The sequence below is a fragment of the Grammomys surdaster genome, unplaced genomic scaffold (assembly GCF_004785775.1).
Source record: "Grammomys surdaster isolate TR1022 unplaced genomic scaffold, NIH_TR_1.0 170, whole genome shotgun sequence".
NCBI classification, from domain to species: Eukaryota; Metazoa; Chordata; class Mammalia; order Rodentia; family Muridae; genus Grammomys; species Grammomys surdaster.
The window spans coordinates 21,558,785-21,571,588 of record NW_021604618.1 but is presented as its reverse complement, the minus strand read 5'-3'; the positions used below and the strand labels follow the sequence as shown (position 1 = coordinate 21,571,588).

Genomic DNA, 12,804 nt, shown 5'->3' with positions numbered 1-12,804 from the left:
CTATCTATCTATCTATCTATCTATCTATCTATCTATCTATCTATCTATCTATCTATCATCTATCTATCCATCCATCTATCTATCATCTATCTATCTATCTATCTATCTATCATCTATCTATCTATCTATCTATCTATCAATCAATCATCTATCTATCCATCTATCTATCTATCTATTTATCTATCATCTATCATCTACCTATCATATATCTAGACGGATACACATTGCTTGTTTCTATCTATTTACTATCCACTTAATTTTGAAAACATATACAAGAGACTAAATAAAGCTTATGTCCATAATTTACTAAACTAGTACCTAACAAGACTACAAGTAAGATTATTTATAGATGATTACTAACTTGCAATTCTAATTATCCTAAACAGTTTGCAATAGTAGCTTTCATAAGACCAGAACTTTACATTACGTTTTTAAATGAATTACATATGTACAAAATATTAAGCAAGAGTTGAACAAAATAACCTTAAATTTCTACCAGTAATTTCTATGAATATATAATAATCCATACTAATGTAAAATATTTGAGTCGAGTAGGTTCAGTTTTCTACCTTTTATCATCCTATATCACCTACTCCTTTTTATTTTTTTATTTGTTTATTTTTTATTTTATTTTTATTTTTACCCACTCCTTTTTAAAATATACTTTTATCATTCCCATTCCCCCTAATAGGGAAAGGCCTTGGGGTACCTAGCCTCAGGAACTGAGTGGTCTGTGTCTGCCTCGGACCCCTAGGTTGTGTTCCTAGCTCTTCATTTGCGAGAGCTAACAGGTGACCTTCAGGGAGTGGTTGAGCAGTCTATCCAGGAATGGGGTGGGATAGCATCTAGCTTCCCCACAAGACCCTTTACCAGGACAGGGCAAGCATTACCCTTGGACATGAATAGTCTTTATAGGTCAGTCCTCTGGCTTGGTGCCACCTCTCCTTTGGGAGACCTTGAACTCTGAAATTTTACTTTTCTTCTTTTCCTAATATTTTTAGGAAGAACAGAAAATACCGAAGGCAAAGGAACCCCCAAACTAAAGGTGAGTCTGTAGTATCTGTGATCACATGCGGCAACTCTCAGCAAGAACAGGTGCTTCCCTATGGGTAACTATCCATTCTTCCATCATCCTGGGCCTGGACCCTAGGACTGCTTCTCAGAACTTGCTGCACCAAGTGGCTCTATCATTGCAGGTGTGGGCAAGGCATCCTCAAAACCCATTTGAGGCGGGTACTTACAGTGTACAGTGTCAGCAAGACTGATCAGGCTGCTTCTCTGTTTCCACAGGGAACGTGGTCTGGGTGGTCTAAGTTGCCAGAGCCTGGAGAGTAGCAGGGTGTCTGCTTAGAGTGGCAGGGTCACTTGTGTGGTCTGGTGTGGTTGATGCTGATGTTGTCTTTGTAGCTAAAGTGGAAGTGCAAGAAGGAGGATGAGTCCCAAGGTGGCTACTCCAGAGATGTCCTCCTGAGACTTCTACAAAAGGTATGCTCCAGGGACATCTGCCACCTCTTGTCTCTCAGCCCAGAGAGCCCAAATGCCCTGAACTTCACCTTTTCTTGCTTGTCTCATAACCCCGGATAAATCTAGAGACTCCCATCATTTGAGTAATTATATGCCCCCCGGTCCTCTCTCCTTCCCTGCCTAAGCCTAGCCCTTTCCTTGAAGCACAAGCCTTAGCTGGCTGTGCTGGGGGAGAGGCGGTATCTGTCAGGCATGAAACTCCCTCTGCATTTCTGCTTTCAGAAGCTGAGACCGCTGTGCTATGTGCTAGCCTAGGTCTCAGTGCCCTGCCCATCTCACCTTTGCTGTCCTGTGTACCATGGGAAAGGAAAACAACTTATTTTCCTCTCCAATCTTGCTCCTCTGGGTCCCTAGAAATAACTCCCAAGGTTAGGCTGTAGCCTAATGGCCTATGCTGTGTGTCCAGTTATACTTACTGACGTTTCTCTTGTTCCCACAGTATGGGGAGGTTCTCAACCTGGTACTTTCCAGAAAGAAGGCGGGCAACGCCATAGTGGAGTTTGCAACTGTCAGGGCTGCGGTGAGTGCTGTATGGGGTTTGGGGGATGCTGGCAGTCCTGTCAACTTCATGGGTCCTCCTAATTGGGTGGCCCACACTGCTAGTGGATCTTTAGGCCAGCTCAAGAGTTGAACCTTCCAAAAGGTCTCCTGGTTTCAAGATTGGATGGGGAAATGCTCGGCCTGTTTTACTCTGGCCAGCTCCACGTTGCACCTTCCAGGCTCCACCACCATGGCATCCCCCCTACCCCCCGAATGTTCTTGTGTGTGTCTTCAAATCAGAAGGTGCATGTCCTCCACTCTCCCACAAGGGTCAGAACTGGAGCACACCACTGTTTGCAGGTTGCTGAGGTTGCCCAGCTCTGCTTGGAGGGTTAGAATATTGGTTTTAGTCTTTGTGTGGGCTAGAAAGAGCCCCTTAGACCTGGATTGGATGGGACAGAGACTGGATACTCTGTTTGGCAGGAGCTGGCTGTCAGAAATGAAGTGGGCCTGGCTGACAACCCTCTGAAGGTTTCCTGGTTGGAGGGACAACCCAAGGGCACAGTAGACCCCAGCCCCCCAGGACTGTCGAAGGTAAAAAGCCAGGAGTCACCCAGCTGGGTCTGCTTGGGGTTTGGGAACCTCTTTTGCTCCACTCTCATGCTCTCCCCAAGTCTGGATAAGAGTAGAATGGAGTGGGGTAGGGGTGGGTTCACCAGATCAGGCAGGAGGCTGGCTCCCTGTTCATGCCTTTTCTCTCTGAGTACCATAGGACCCTAGCCTACGTTATTTCTTTTCTTTTCTCTCCTCTTCCTCCTCCTCCTCCCCCTCTTCCTCCTCTTCCTTCTCCTCCCTTTCCTTCTCTTCCTCTTCTTCTTCCTCCTCTTCCTCCTCTTCCTCCTCCTCCTCCTCCTCCTCCTCCTCCTCCTCCTCCTCCTTCTTCTTCTTCTTCTTCTTCTTCTTCCTCTCTCTCTCTCTCTCTCTCTCTCTCTCTCTCTCTCTCTCTGGGGTCAAACCCAGGGTCTTGCTCATAATTAACCCACACTCTTACTACTGAAGTAACTCACCTCCAAGGCTACATGAAAGTTGGCCTTTGTTTACCCTTCATGTGTGTCTCCTGTTGGAGTCAACCTACCAAGAGGGCTTATGTTTGTTCTTGGTCATGCTGTGAAGGATTTTAGTTTAGGAACCCAGTGTTGGGTGGAGAGGCAGAAGGCAGGCAACTAGTTCAATGGTGTCTTCCCACTGTTTCTGTTTTCCAGCTTGGTTTCCAGCTTCCCACTCACAAACTGACTCTAGGAAATAACATCAAGGCCCATGTTGAGACTGGGGTGCTATATCTGGTAGCCCACTTGTAGTCAAGTGCTAACTTCCTAGTGACTCTGGGCCTGGGGCTACCTCACAGTCATTAGAACACCAGGACTTATTCACTGTATCCTTGTTTTTTTTGTTGTTGTTGTTTTGTTGTTGTTGTTGTTGTTTTGTTTTTGTTTTTGTTTTTTTAGCCTGACTGCAGAGGTTGGGGCCTGGGCTCCTGTTGGAGGGATGATTGCTTTGGGGACAGGAGCTTTTCCCTTCTCTGAAATAGCCTGGGTACCTGTCCACATGTCCATAGCTTCTCAGAGATTTATCAGGATGCCTACCTGAGAGATTGGAACCTTTGGGGGAGTGTGTCAGTCTTGGTTACTTTTCTATTGCTGTGACAGTTTGGTCACTAGGACCAAGGTGACTTTGAAAGCATTTAATTTGGGGGCTCATAGTTCCAGAAGGTTGTAAAGTCCATGACCATTACAGTAGGAAGCATGGCAGCAGGCAGGTAGGCAGGACACTAGAACAGTAGCTGAGAGCTTACATGCTGAAGTAAGAACGACAGGGCAGGGAGAGAGCTGACTGAAACTTCAGAGCCTGGCCTCAGTGACACACCTCCTCTCACAAGGCTCCCCGTGCTGAGCCTTCCCAAATAGTTCCACCAACAGGGGACCAGGCATACAAACATATGAGTCTATGGCGACCATTCTCATTCAGTGTCCCAGGTCCTGGTGGAAGAGGACCATGAAGTGGTGGAGGTTAGCTCAGAATCCTGTAGCTGTCTTTGCTACTTTTTGAGTTCTTCCTTCCATCCTTCTGAAGGGGTGATATTTAGAAAACAGCACTGGTCTGGCTTGTTTCCGGGCAGCCGCCATGATCTCACTGTTCTTTGGCTCTGACTGGGGCTCCAGCTAGCTAGATGCACAGACCCTGGCATCCATGAGATGCCAGTGTGGGGGAAGGCTCTGCCAATCCTCCACGATGCATCCACAAAGCTTGGCTGAACCCCAAACAATAGCTGCCATCCTCACAGTATCCGGTAGAAATGAGATCTTAATATTTTTTTGTTTGTTTTTGTTTTTTTGGTTTTCAAGAAAGGGTTTCTCTGTATAGCCCTGGCTGTCCTAGAACTCATTCTATAGACCAGGCTGGCCTCGAACTCAGAAATCCACCTGCCTCTGCCTCTGCCTCCCAAGTGCAGAGACTCTTAAGACTTAATGCTTGTCTAAAGGATTTATATATTTAGAAATGTTCAATCAACAAGATGCTCACACAATTAGAGTTGTTATCCAATATCTAACATTTTGATATAAGTTTCTACCCGTGACAGCTTTCCACCCATCCATGGTTCTCCATGGCTGATAGCTTCCTTTTTCTCCTCCCCTTCCTCTATTTCTCCCCTCCCCTTCCTCTCTTCTTCTCCCAGCTCCACCTCCTCTTCAACTGCCTAATCACCGAGCTCCACTGGGAATACAATGTAGCAGAATAAATATCCTGCTACATCTTTCTCCAGCCCTTTTGTTTCACCCTTTCAACCCACTAACACTAAATAGAGAAAAAAAGGAAAGAAATCCCTGATTAGGGGCAACAAGAAACTTCATCAGTGAGGATAGCTCATCTCTTCTCGTTACTGTTTCTTCTTTGTGCACGACTGCTTAATAAACCACCCTGCCTCTCAGGTCCCTAGCATTTATATACTCTCTTAAAAGGCCCCAGAATTCCAAATGTCACACAATTGCAGAAACTGCATCTGGCAAAACCTCACCCCTGCTAGAGCAGGAGGCAAATCATAGTCAGTGGCTGTGGACAATCTGGAGCAGCCCCATATCACATGTGCGATTAAAATGAAAACATAGTCATAGTTCTGTGTGTGTGTGTGTTTTTTTTTGTTTTTGTTTTTTTTTTTTGTTTTAAAGAAACCAAAGTTCTCACTACAAGATCCTGGCTTAAAAGATACCTCATTCCCCACTAGTAAGTTTCAGCATTTCACATCCAAAACCATACTCTATAGTAGTATTAGAAAAACCTTTATTGGTTGCCTCCTGTTTCCAGAGGAGGCTTGAAGCTGGGCACCTCTGCTCAGGAGCGGGAAAGAGAGATGTCACAGATGTAGATTTGTGAGGCAATGTGTGTCACAGCTTTACCCTTCTTTCACACTTGAGTGGCCTAGAGGCCAGACCACATGGTCCAGTGCTTCTGGGCTCTGAGTTCAGATCTGACCAAGCCACAAGGCAGAGTAGTAGCACAGTTTGTAGCTTTGGCCTGTTCTGGGCAAGGCAGAGCCCCCAGGCCTGGTGAAGGACTGTGGAGCCTCTTGGTGGTGCACTGTCCTTTCCCTGATCCAGTTAACCCCTCTTCTGTTTCTGCAGCCTTTCCCAGAGGCTCCCATCACAATGCCTACGGAAGTTCCCAGAGCACTCCTTTGCAACTGCTGGTTCTGGGAGCTTCTTCCTCGGGCACTGGGATCACTCGCAGATCTGTGGGCAGCTTGAGTCTTGTGCTCTGTTTCCTAATGATGTTGGGCCTTTCCCTTGCAGTTTCCTCTGACTACCTCTCCTGCTCTGGCAGCCCAGGGCTGGCATCTTTCCTTCCTTACCCATGCTTCTGACACTGTGTCTGGCCAGTACCATCCAGTGAGCTTTGGTTTAACAGTGTCAGTGTCCTCCAGTACAGTAGCCATCAGTCAGGTGTGGCTGTTGATTTAAAATGTGGTTAAATGGGCTGGAGAGATAGCTCAGCAAACACATACTGCTCTTCTAGAGGCCCCGAGTTCAATTCCTATCACCCACATCAGGTGGCTCACACCTGCCTGCAACTCTAGCTCCAGGGGCATTCACACTTTTGCTTTCTGCAGTTATCTGCATATACTTGTGTGCATGCACACACACACAATCATTTTTAAAAACATCTTTAAAATGTGGCTAGAGGGCTGACATCTGGCTCGTTTTGGTAGAGTACTTGCTTAGCATACATGAAGCCCTGGATTTAATCCCCAGTGCCACATAAAAAACCTGGGTGTGATGACACACATATGTAACCCCAGCACCCCGGGTGGAGGTGAGAGGATCAGAAGTTCAAGGCCACTCTCACTGCATGAGACCTTGTCTCAAAAACAAAAATTGGCTAGGATGAAAAGTAACTGAATTTTTGTTTGTGTCTATATGGTATATATGTATGAGTGTGTGTGTGTGTGTGTGTGTATGAATGTGTGTGAGTGTGTGTAAGTGGAGGTCACAGGCTGATCTCCGATGTCTTTCTCAATTGTTCTCCATGTTTTATTGACTGAAGCAGGCTCTCTTGCTGGGCCTGGACTGTGCCGATTTGGTTATATAACCAGCCAGCTGCCCCTGGGATCCCTAGTTTGTACATCCTGAGTACCAGAATTCCAGATGGGCTAGCACCCCGCCCACCTTTTTTACGTGGGTACTGGAGATCTAAACTCATGCCCTCCTGCTTGCATAGCAAGCACCATATCCATGGAGCCATCCCCCAGCCTCTGGAGCTGACTTTTCCATTTGCTTTTCCTTCATTAACAGTCCTGCACAGTAAGTGGTGACTTGTCTGTTCCTGTCTCTCCGACCTCCCCACTTTCCTTTCATCTCAGTTAGACTACATCTTCCTCGAATGTCCTGTGACTTCTCTGTTGACTCTGGTCTTTACAGGATGGTGCATGCCACCATCTGCTCTGCCCAGTCTGAGTCCTACTCTGTGGCTCGCCCCTGTGCCACCCTGTCTCTCCACTGACCTCTGACTGGTTCCTGTGGTTGCAGGTTGTGGCTTCCTTTTCCTGGCCTCTCCCGCTTCCTTCAGTGCTCCTGCCAGAAAGTGACTCCCATATATTCCCGTCTGGCTTTGTCCCTTCACTCTGGGTGACTTGAAGGACTAGTCAGCAGCCAGAGGGCAGGGAGAACTGTGACTTCCGGTCCCCACTTGTTCCTTAGTCCACACTGTACCTTCCTTCCCTGGGTCCCACAGCCTTCACTCCAGTCATCCCAGTTCTCGATATCCTCACCAGGTCAGAAGTGGGGCTCGCTTGGGAATTGTTCCTTTAGTATCTGTAGAACTTCTTCCAGAAGTGAAAGCCCCAGGTCCACTTTGAAGGAGAAAAAAGGGTCACTGAGGTCCGGAGTAGGTGTCCTTGGGAAATGGGGAGTGTCCAAAAGGCCCTCTTGTGAGCACTGGTGGAGGGGCCCCGTCAGGGAGATTGCTGAAGGCAGAGTGGATGAGTAGCCAGCTGCGTAGGTTGCTGGGGGCTCCAGAATGTTGGGGCAGCTGGAGCTCTCTCGGTAGAGGCGTGGGGGCTTGGGTGGGGCCAGTAGTGTGGCTCGGGGATGCTCATCCCCCCACAAGGGTAGACGACGGCCGTCAGGCCTCCCTTGCAGTTCCCGGATGACTTCCCGGTTGCTGTACTCCTCGTGGTCACCACCAGCAGTGCTGGCTTGGCTAAGTATGCTGCCCTGTCGCTGCAGTCTCCGTGGCCGCCCCAGGGTGATTCGCTTGAAAAAGGAGGCATTGCGGAAGGAGCCTTTCCTCCAAGTCTCCATGGAGCTCCTGAGAGTCATCTAGTGGGTCTGGCATCTGAGAAGCCCCACAAAGGGGCTCAGCAGCAGCAGGTGACCTTTTTGCTAGAGTACTGAATGCCAGGAACCAGAGGGACACACTTCAAGGGCTAGCAGCAGAGGCTGTGCGTTTCTGCTCAGATGGTTTGTTGTTTGCATGCGTCTTGGGTGGCTAGACAAGACTGGCAGGAGATGAGAGAGAGCACTGCGAGCCCCCAACTGGAGAGCCCGGTTACTTGATTGGCGGCATGTGGAAAACCCCAAAGGAAGCAGCAGTACTCACGAGGCAGAATGGGAGCAGACCAAGGCTGAGGGCTGGAGGGCTGGGCAGGAACCCGCGGGGAGAGCACGTACTCCTTCCACAGGCAGGCAGCAGCTGGGTCCCTGTTCACCCTCTCTCTGGTGGTCCCCTGGCATGTGTTGATCTCCTGGCCAGTGCAGGGCTGTGCTCTCTCTGCCAGCATCTGGGGACTCTGATTAGTGGCTTGACTGTTTGTGCCAGCGTGTGGTAGAGATGTGTTTTGTTTTCAGCTGACTCAGTCAGGTGGGAAGCCAGTTTCGTGCTCTGAGGTAATTGCAGCATCCACAGGCTGGGATTGGGGCTGCTGTGACCAACACCCCAGGGCAGTAGGACGCCTCAGATTCCTCTGGGGACTGGTCTGGGGACAGCCTTGCTTGGTGTGTCACCAGGTTACTTCCTTTCTAGTCAGTGCTCCGCCATAGTGACCTCAGTAGGCCTGCCTGCCTCCCTAGTCCCAGATGTCTCTGGGAGGAGCCCAGGGAGGTAGTGCTAATTGAAAGGTAACTTTTGGAACAATTGTTAGGGAAGAAAGAGAGGAGACCTGCTGGTGTGGGTGACTCAGCCTCCAGGCTGGATGACAGGCCCTCATTAGCCAGGCCACAGGAATGGTAGAGACGGATGTGGAGGGTGTGTTAACGGGGAACAGCCCCGTGCCTGTACAGGGCTTGCACCTCCCAAGGTGCTGGGGGCATGCCAGGGGTGACTCGAAGTTTTCTTGAAAGAGCAATACAAACTTGGGAAGGAAGCACTGCCCTCCCCCACAGCTGGGACATCAGTGTGACTGCTCTGCTTCCGTCTTTCTTCACCAGCAGAAGGCTAGTGCCCTGCTGCTTCTAGGATGTTCCCAGCCAGTCCCAGCTCATGGGCCTCATTTGGGGACCCTCTTATGAGCGGGACCAGGACAGTGAGGCTGCCTTGAGTTGTCAGTGGTTGGAGGGAGGGTGGTTGGTAGTGGGTATTTCTAGTGGTGAGGGAGGTATAAGGGGAGGGCAGCCAGGCTGAATATCACTTCTTTATCTGCACCCCTTTAATACAAACAAGTTAGCCAGGGGCTGGCAGCCTAATTTCAGCCACTCCCATATTATTCTCTGGGTCATTGACTTCCAAGCCTTCTTCTGTGGGAGGGCACCAGTGTGGGGTGCCCCCTGCAGGACACCATGCTTGCAATCCCTGTCCTGGCTTGCCTTCATGCAACCCTAATGGGTTGCCATCTCTCTAATCAGCTATAGGATCACCAATGGTATCACAGCCCCAGCTGTGCTAAGGGAGGAAATCACCTGACTCAGCACTTGCTGCTCTCGACAGACCGTGGGCTTGGCAGTGCAGTGCTCTGCCATAAGGCTGCCTCCCTTCCCACAGCCTTGGCTCGTTGGTAGCCTTCCTCAGTCCCCTGCTCAGCTCACAAGACCATAAAAGAAAGCCAGGGACCCTGGGCTTTAGTAGTCTGGTCTGTGTCTTAATGAGGCAGCCTGGGCTCATGCTTGCTTTTCTCAACAGATTGGGGCTCTTTGAGACTGTGTGTGGGGCAAGGCTCCCCTTCTGTATCCTCAGCAGAAGCCAGACCATGGGGAAGTGCTCTGGACAGTGTCCAGCAGAGCCTGGGGATCCCAGCACCACAGGCATCCTCTGTTGGAAACCTGCCAGGCAGAAGCCTGGATGGAGAGAAAGAGTCAGATAAAGGGCTGAGAGGAAATGAAGGGGGAGGGCCAGGCCAGCACATGGGGAGCGATTGACAAGGACTGAACCAGAGCAGGATGTAGGAGGATGTGGTGTCTTGGGTAAAGGGAGCTTGTGGGGAGCTTCCGGGGAGCTGATGGAGAAGCAGCCTGGGGAGCATAGGCCTGCTTTCTCTGAAGGATCCTGGAGGAGTTGGAATTCAAGATGTCTGGGTCCTTCCCTTCCTTATGAGGTCACTTTTAGACTTGGCTCTGTCTTATCCCTATACTGAGTCTATAATCTGTGGGGCCGTACCTTGATGTCCTGACTCCTGTCTCTTCTGTCCCCAGGGCTCAGTGCTGTCAGAAAGGGACTATGAGAGTCTGGTCATGATGCGCATGCGCCAGGCAGCTGAGCGCCAGCAGCTGATCGCCCAGATGCAGCAGGAAGATGAAGGCCAGCCCACGTAGCCCCAGCTCCAGCCTTCCTACCCCACACCCTTTTCTGAATCATCACCAATAAACTTTTTTTTAAAAAAATAAAAATCTACTTTTCTTTCCTCTTGGGCTGGGCTCTATTTATGAGGGCTTCTTCCATGGGTGGGGATAGACAGTAGAGAATGGTTCATCTCAAGAGTCACTGCACAACAGAACTGAGGAACAACCACTTGTGAGAGCCCTTTATTGGCTTGGACTGGCTGTGTAGGATCCAGGTCCTGTCCTCAGGGTAGCTTGCCTTCAGCACGTGGCCTCCAGCAAGAGCCAGGGTCAGACCTTGCTGGGGGAAGCTGAAAGCACAAGGACCTGGGCCTGCTGGCAAAACCAACTGGAGCAAGGTTCCACAACCCATCAGTGTTGGACAAGGGAGTTGACAATTTGGAAAGAGATAGGCAGGGCAGACAGTGATGCAAGCATGTGGGCAGGGCACATGGCAGTCCCTGTGCACCAGTTAGCTCAAGCAGGTCATTCCTTGTGCAGACACCACACCAGGGTCTGGCCCACCCCTGTCATGCTTAACACTCGGAAGCCCCTAGATTCCAGCTTGTCCAGGACTATGCGAGGAGGGTCGTTGACGTAGTATTCATAACTGTAAAGAGACCAGGATAGTGTCATGAGGTGGTATGGTGCAAGCACCCATACAAAGCTAGTGTCTACTCAGTGCCAGGCCTGTTTGCTGGCCACTTGCCTGGTGACAGGCGAAGTGCACACCCTCTGTTCTGTTCCTTGCTACACTCTTGTTTTCTCGCAACAGCGTGATGAAAATACCATTACTCTTCCTGTCAACACATGTGAAAACAGGCTGGTTAGCTCCACCTGCCATGAATAGCAGGCCCCAGGGTAGCCTTGCAATGTGTTCGTTTAATTACCCACTGCTCTCTGTGGCCCCTCTCTGGCTGCCCTGCAATCCTGGAGCTGTAAATAAGGTTAGCACCTGGATCTATGTGCCATTTGCTGTCACAGAGAAAGTTTGATTTCCTTTGATTTGTAAAGAGCATAAAGCAGAAAAGGGACCCAAACCCCGAGTTTGGTGTCGTGAAGCAAATGTCTAATGGCAAGAGATGGGAGTGGCTCCTCCATGCCTTGACCAAAGGGTTGGGATCTGTTTGTTTCCTCTCTTCCCATCTAGCACTTGGGTCTCTGACAGTTCTTTTCAGAATCCCTGAACCCACTTGGCGTTTCTCCCCCAATAGCAGGAGGGTGCAGTCGTTTGAACAAGAATGGCCCTACAGGGTCATCGGAATGCTCGGTCCCTAGTTGGTGGAACTGCTTTGGAAGGGATTAGAAAGTGTGGCCTTGTTGGAGGACTGTGTCACTGAGGGTGGGCTTTTAATTTTCAAAAGGCCACCCCAGGCCCAGTGTCAGATGTCAGGTGTAAGCCCTCAGTTCCTGACCTATGCGGCCTGCCTGCTGCTGCGCTGCCTGCCATTTTGGTTATAGACTCACTCAATGCAAGCCCCTAATTAAGTGCTTTCTTTTTTAAGTTGTTTGATGGCTCCAATGAAAATAGCCCCAGAGGCTCATGTATTTGAATGCTTAGTTACTAGGGAGTGGAACTATTTGAGAGGAATTAGAACAGTGATTCACAACCTGGAGGTCATGACCCGTTGGGGGGGGAGGGGTCAAATGACCCTTTCACTAGGGTCTCATATCAGATATTTACATTAAGATTCATAACAGTAGCCGGGCGGTGGTGGCGCACGCCTTTAATCCCAGCAATTGGGAGGCAAAGGCAGGTGGATTTCTGAATTTGAGAGTTCAAGGCTAGCCTGGTCTACAGAGTGAGTTCCAGGACAGCCAGGGCTACACAGAGAAACCCTGTCTCAAAAAACCAAAAAAAAAAAAAGATTCATAACAGTAGTAAAATTACAATTATGAAATAGCAACTGGGGGCTGGAGAGATAGGTCAGTGGTTAGGAGCAGTGGCTGCTCTTCCAGAGGACCTGGGTTCAATTCTCAGCACCCACATGGCAACTTACACCTGTCTGTAGCTGTTGTTCTAGGGGACCCAACAGCCTTACGTAGACATACATGTAATCAAAACACTAATGTACATAAAATAAAGAAATAGCAACTGAATAATTTTATGGTTGGGGGTCATCACAACATGAGGAACTGTATTAAAAGTTCCCAGCAGGGTTGGAGAGATGGCTCAGTGGTTAAGAGCACTGACTGCTCTTCCAGAGGTCCTGAGTTCAATTCCCAGCAACCACATGGTGGCTCACAACCATCTGTAATGATCCAATGCCCTCTTCTGGTGTCAGTGACAGTGTGCTCATAAACATAAATCTGTTTTAAAAAATAGTCTCAGCATTAGGAAGGTTGAGAACTGGAGTAGAAGGACTGGGAGGTGTGCACTTGGAGGAGTTGAGTCATTGGGTGTGGGCTTTGAGGTTTCAAAACCAAATGCCAGGCTCTGGCTCCCTCCCTCCCTCTCTCTCTCTCTCTCTCTCTCTCTCTCTCTCTCTCTCTCTCTCTC

General features: G+C 49.4%; 3 protein-coding genes across 6 annotated transcripts in view; 1 reads left to right on the top strand and 2 right to left on the bottom strand.

Moving 5' to 3' along the window:
• Positions 1–10,358, top strand: part of Dnajc17 (DnaJ heat shock protein family (Hsp40) member C17) — a 38,688-nt gene extending 28,330 nt beyond the window's left edge. The window contains exons 7-11 of the mRNA XM_028766850.1: positions 1,002–1,045; positions 1,408–1,485; positions 1,964–2,044; positions 2,488–2,598; positions 10,179–10,358. Coding sequence (XP_028622683.1) covers positions 1,002–1,045; positions 1,408–1,485; positions 1,964–2,044; positions 2,488–2,598; positions 10,179–10,298 — 434 coding nt within the window. The 3' untranslated portion in view covers positions 10,299–10,358. The remainder of the gene's footprint in view (positions 1–1,001; positions 1,046–1,407; positions 1,486–1,963; positions 2,045–2,487; positions 2,599–10,178) is intronic.
• Positions 1,298–7,908, bottom strand: CUNH15orf62 (chromosome unknown C15orf62 homolog). Of its 4 annotated transcripts, none has more exons than XR_003711350.1 (2): positions 7,266–7,908; positions 1,298–1,407 (listed from the first exon to the last, which is right to left on the bottom strand). XR_003711350.1 is itself a non-coding variant. In XM_028766851.1 (2 exons), the coding sequence occupies exon 1, from the start codon at positions 7,872–7,874 to the stop codon at positions 7,329–7,331; it is 546 nt and encodes a 181-aa protein (XP_028622684.1). In that variant the 5' UTR covers positions 7,875–7,908; the 3' UTR covers positions 1,385–1,407; positions 7,325–7,328. The 4 variants fall into 4 exon arrangements, 1 of the variants encoding a protein (XP_028622684.1); XR_003711351.1 differs by lacking the exon at positions 7,266–7,908 and adding an exon at positions 3,072–3,254 and having other exon boundaries at positions 1,299–1,407; XR_003711349.1 differs by having other exon boundaries at positions 1,379–1,407; positions 7,058–7,908.
• A 123-nt stretch (positions 10,359–10,481) lies between the features above and the next one.
• Positions 10,482–12,804, bottom strand: part of Gchfr (GTP cyclohydrolase I feedback regulator) — a 4,839-nt gene continuing 2,516 nt past the window's right edge. The window contains exon 3 of the mRNA XM_028766852.1: positions 10,482–10,914. Coding sequence (XP_028622685.1) covers positions 10,791–10,914 — 124 coding nt within the window. The 3' untranslated portion in view covers positions 10,482–10,790. The remainder of the gene's footprint in view (positions 10,915–12,804) is intronic.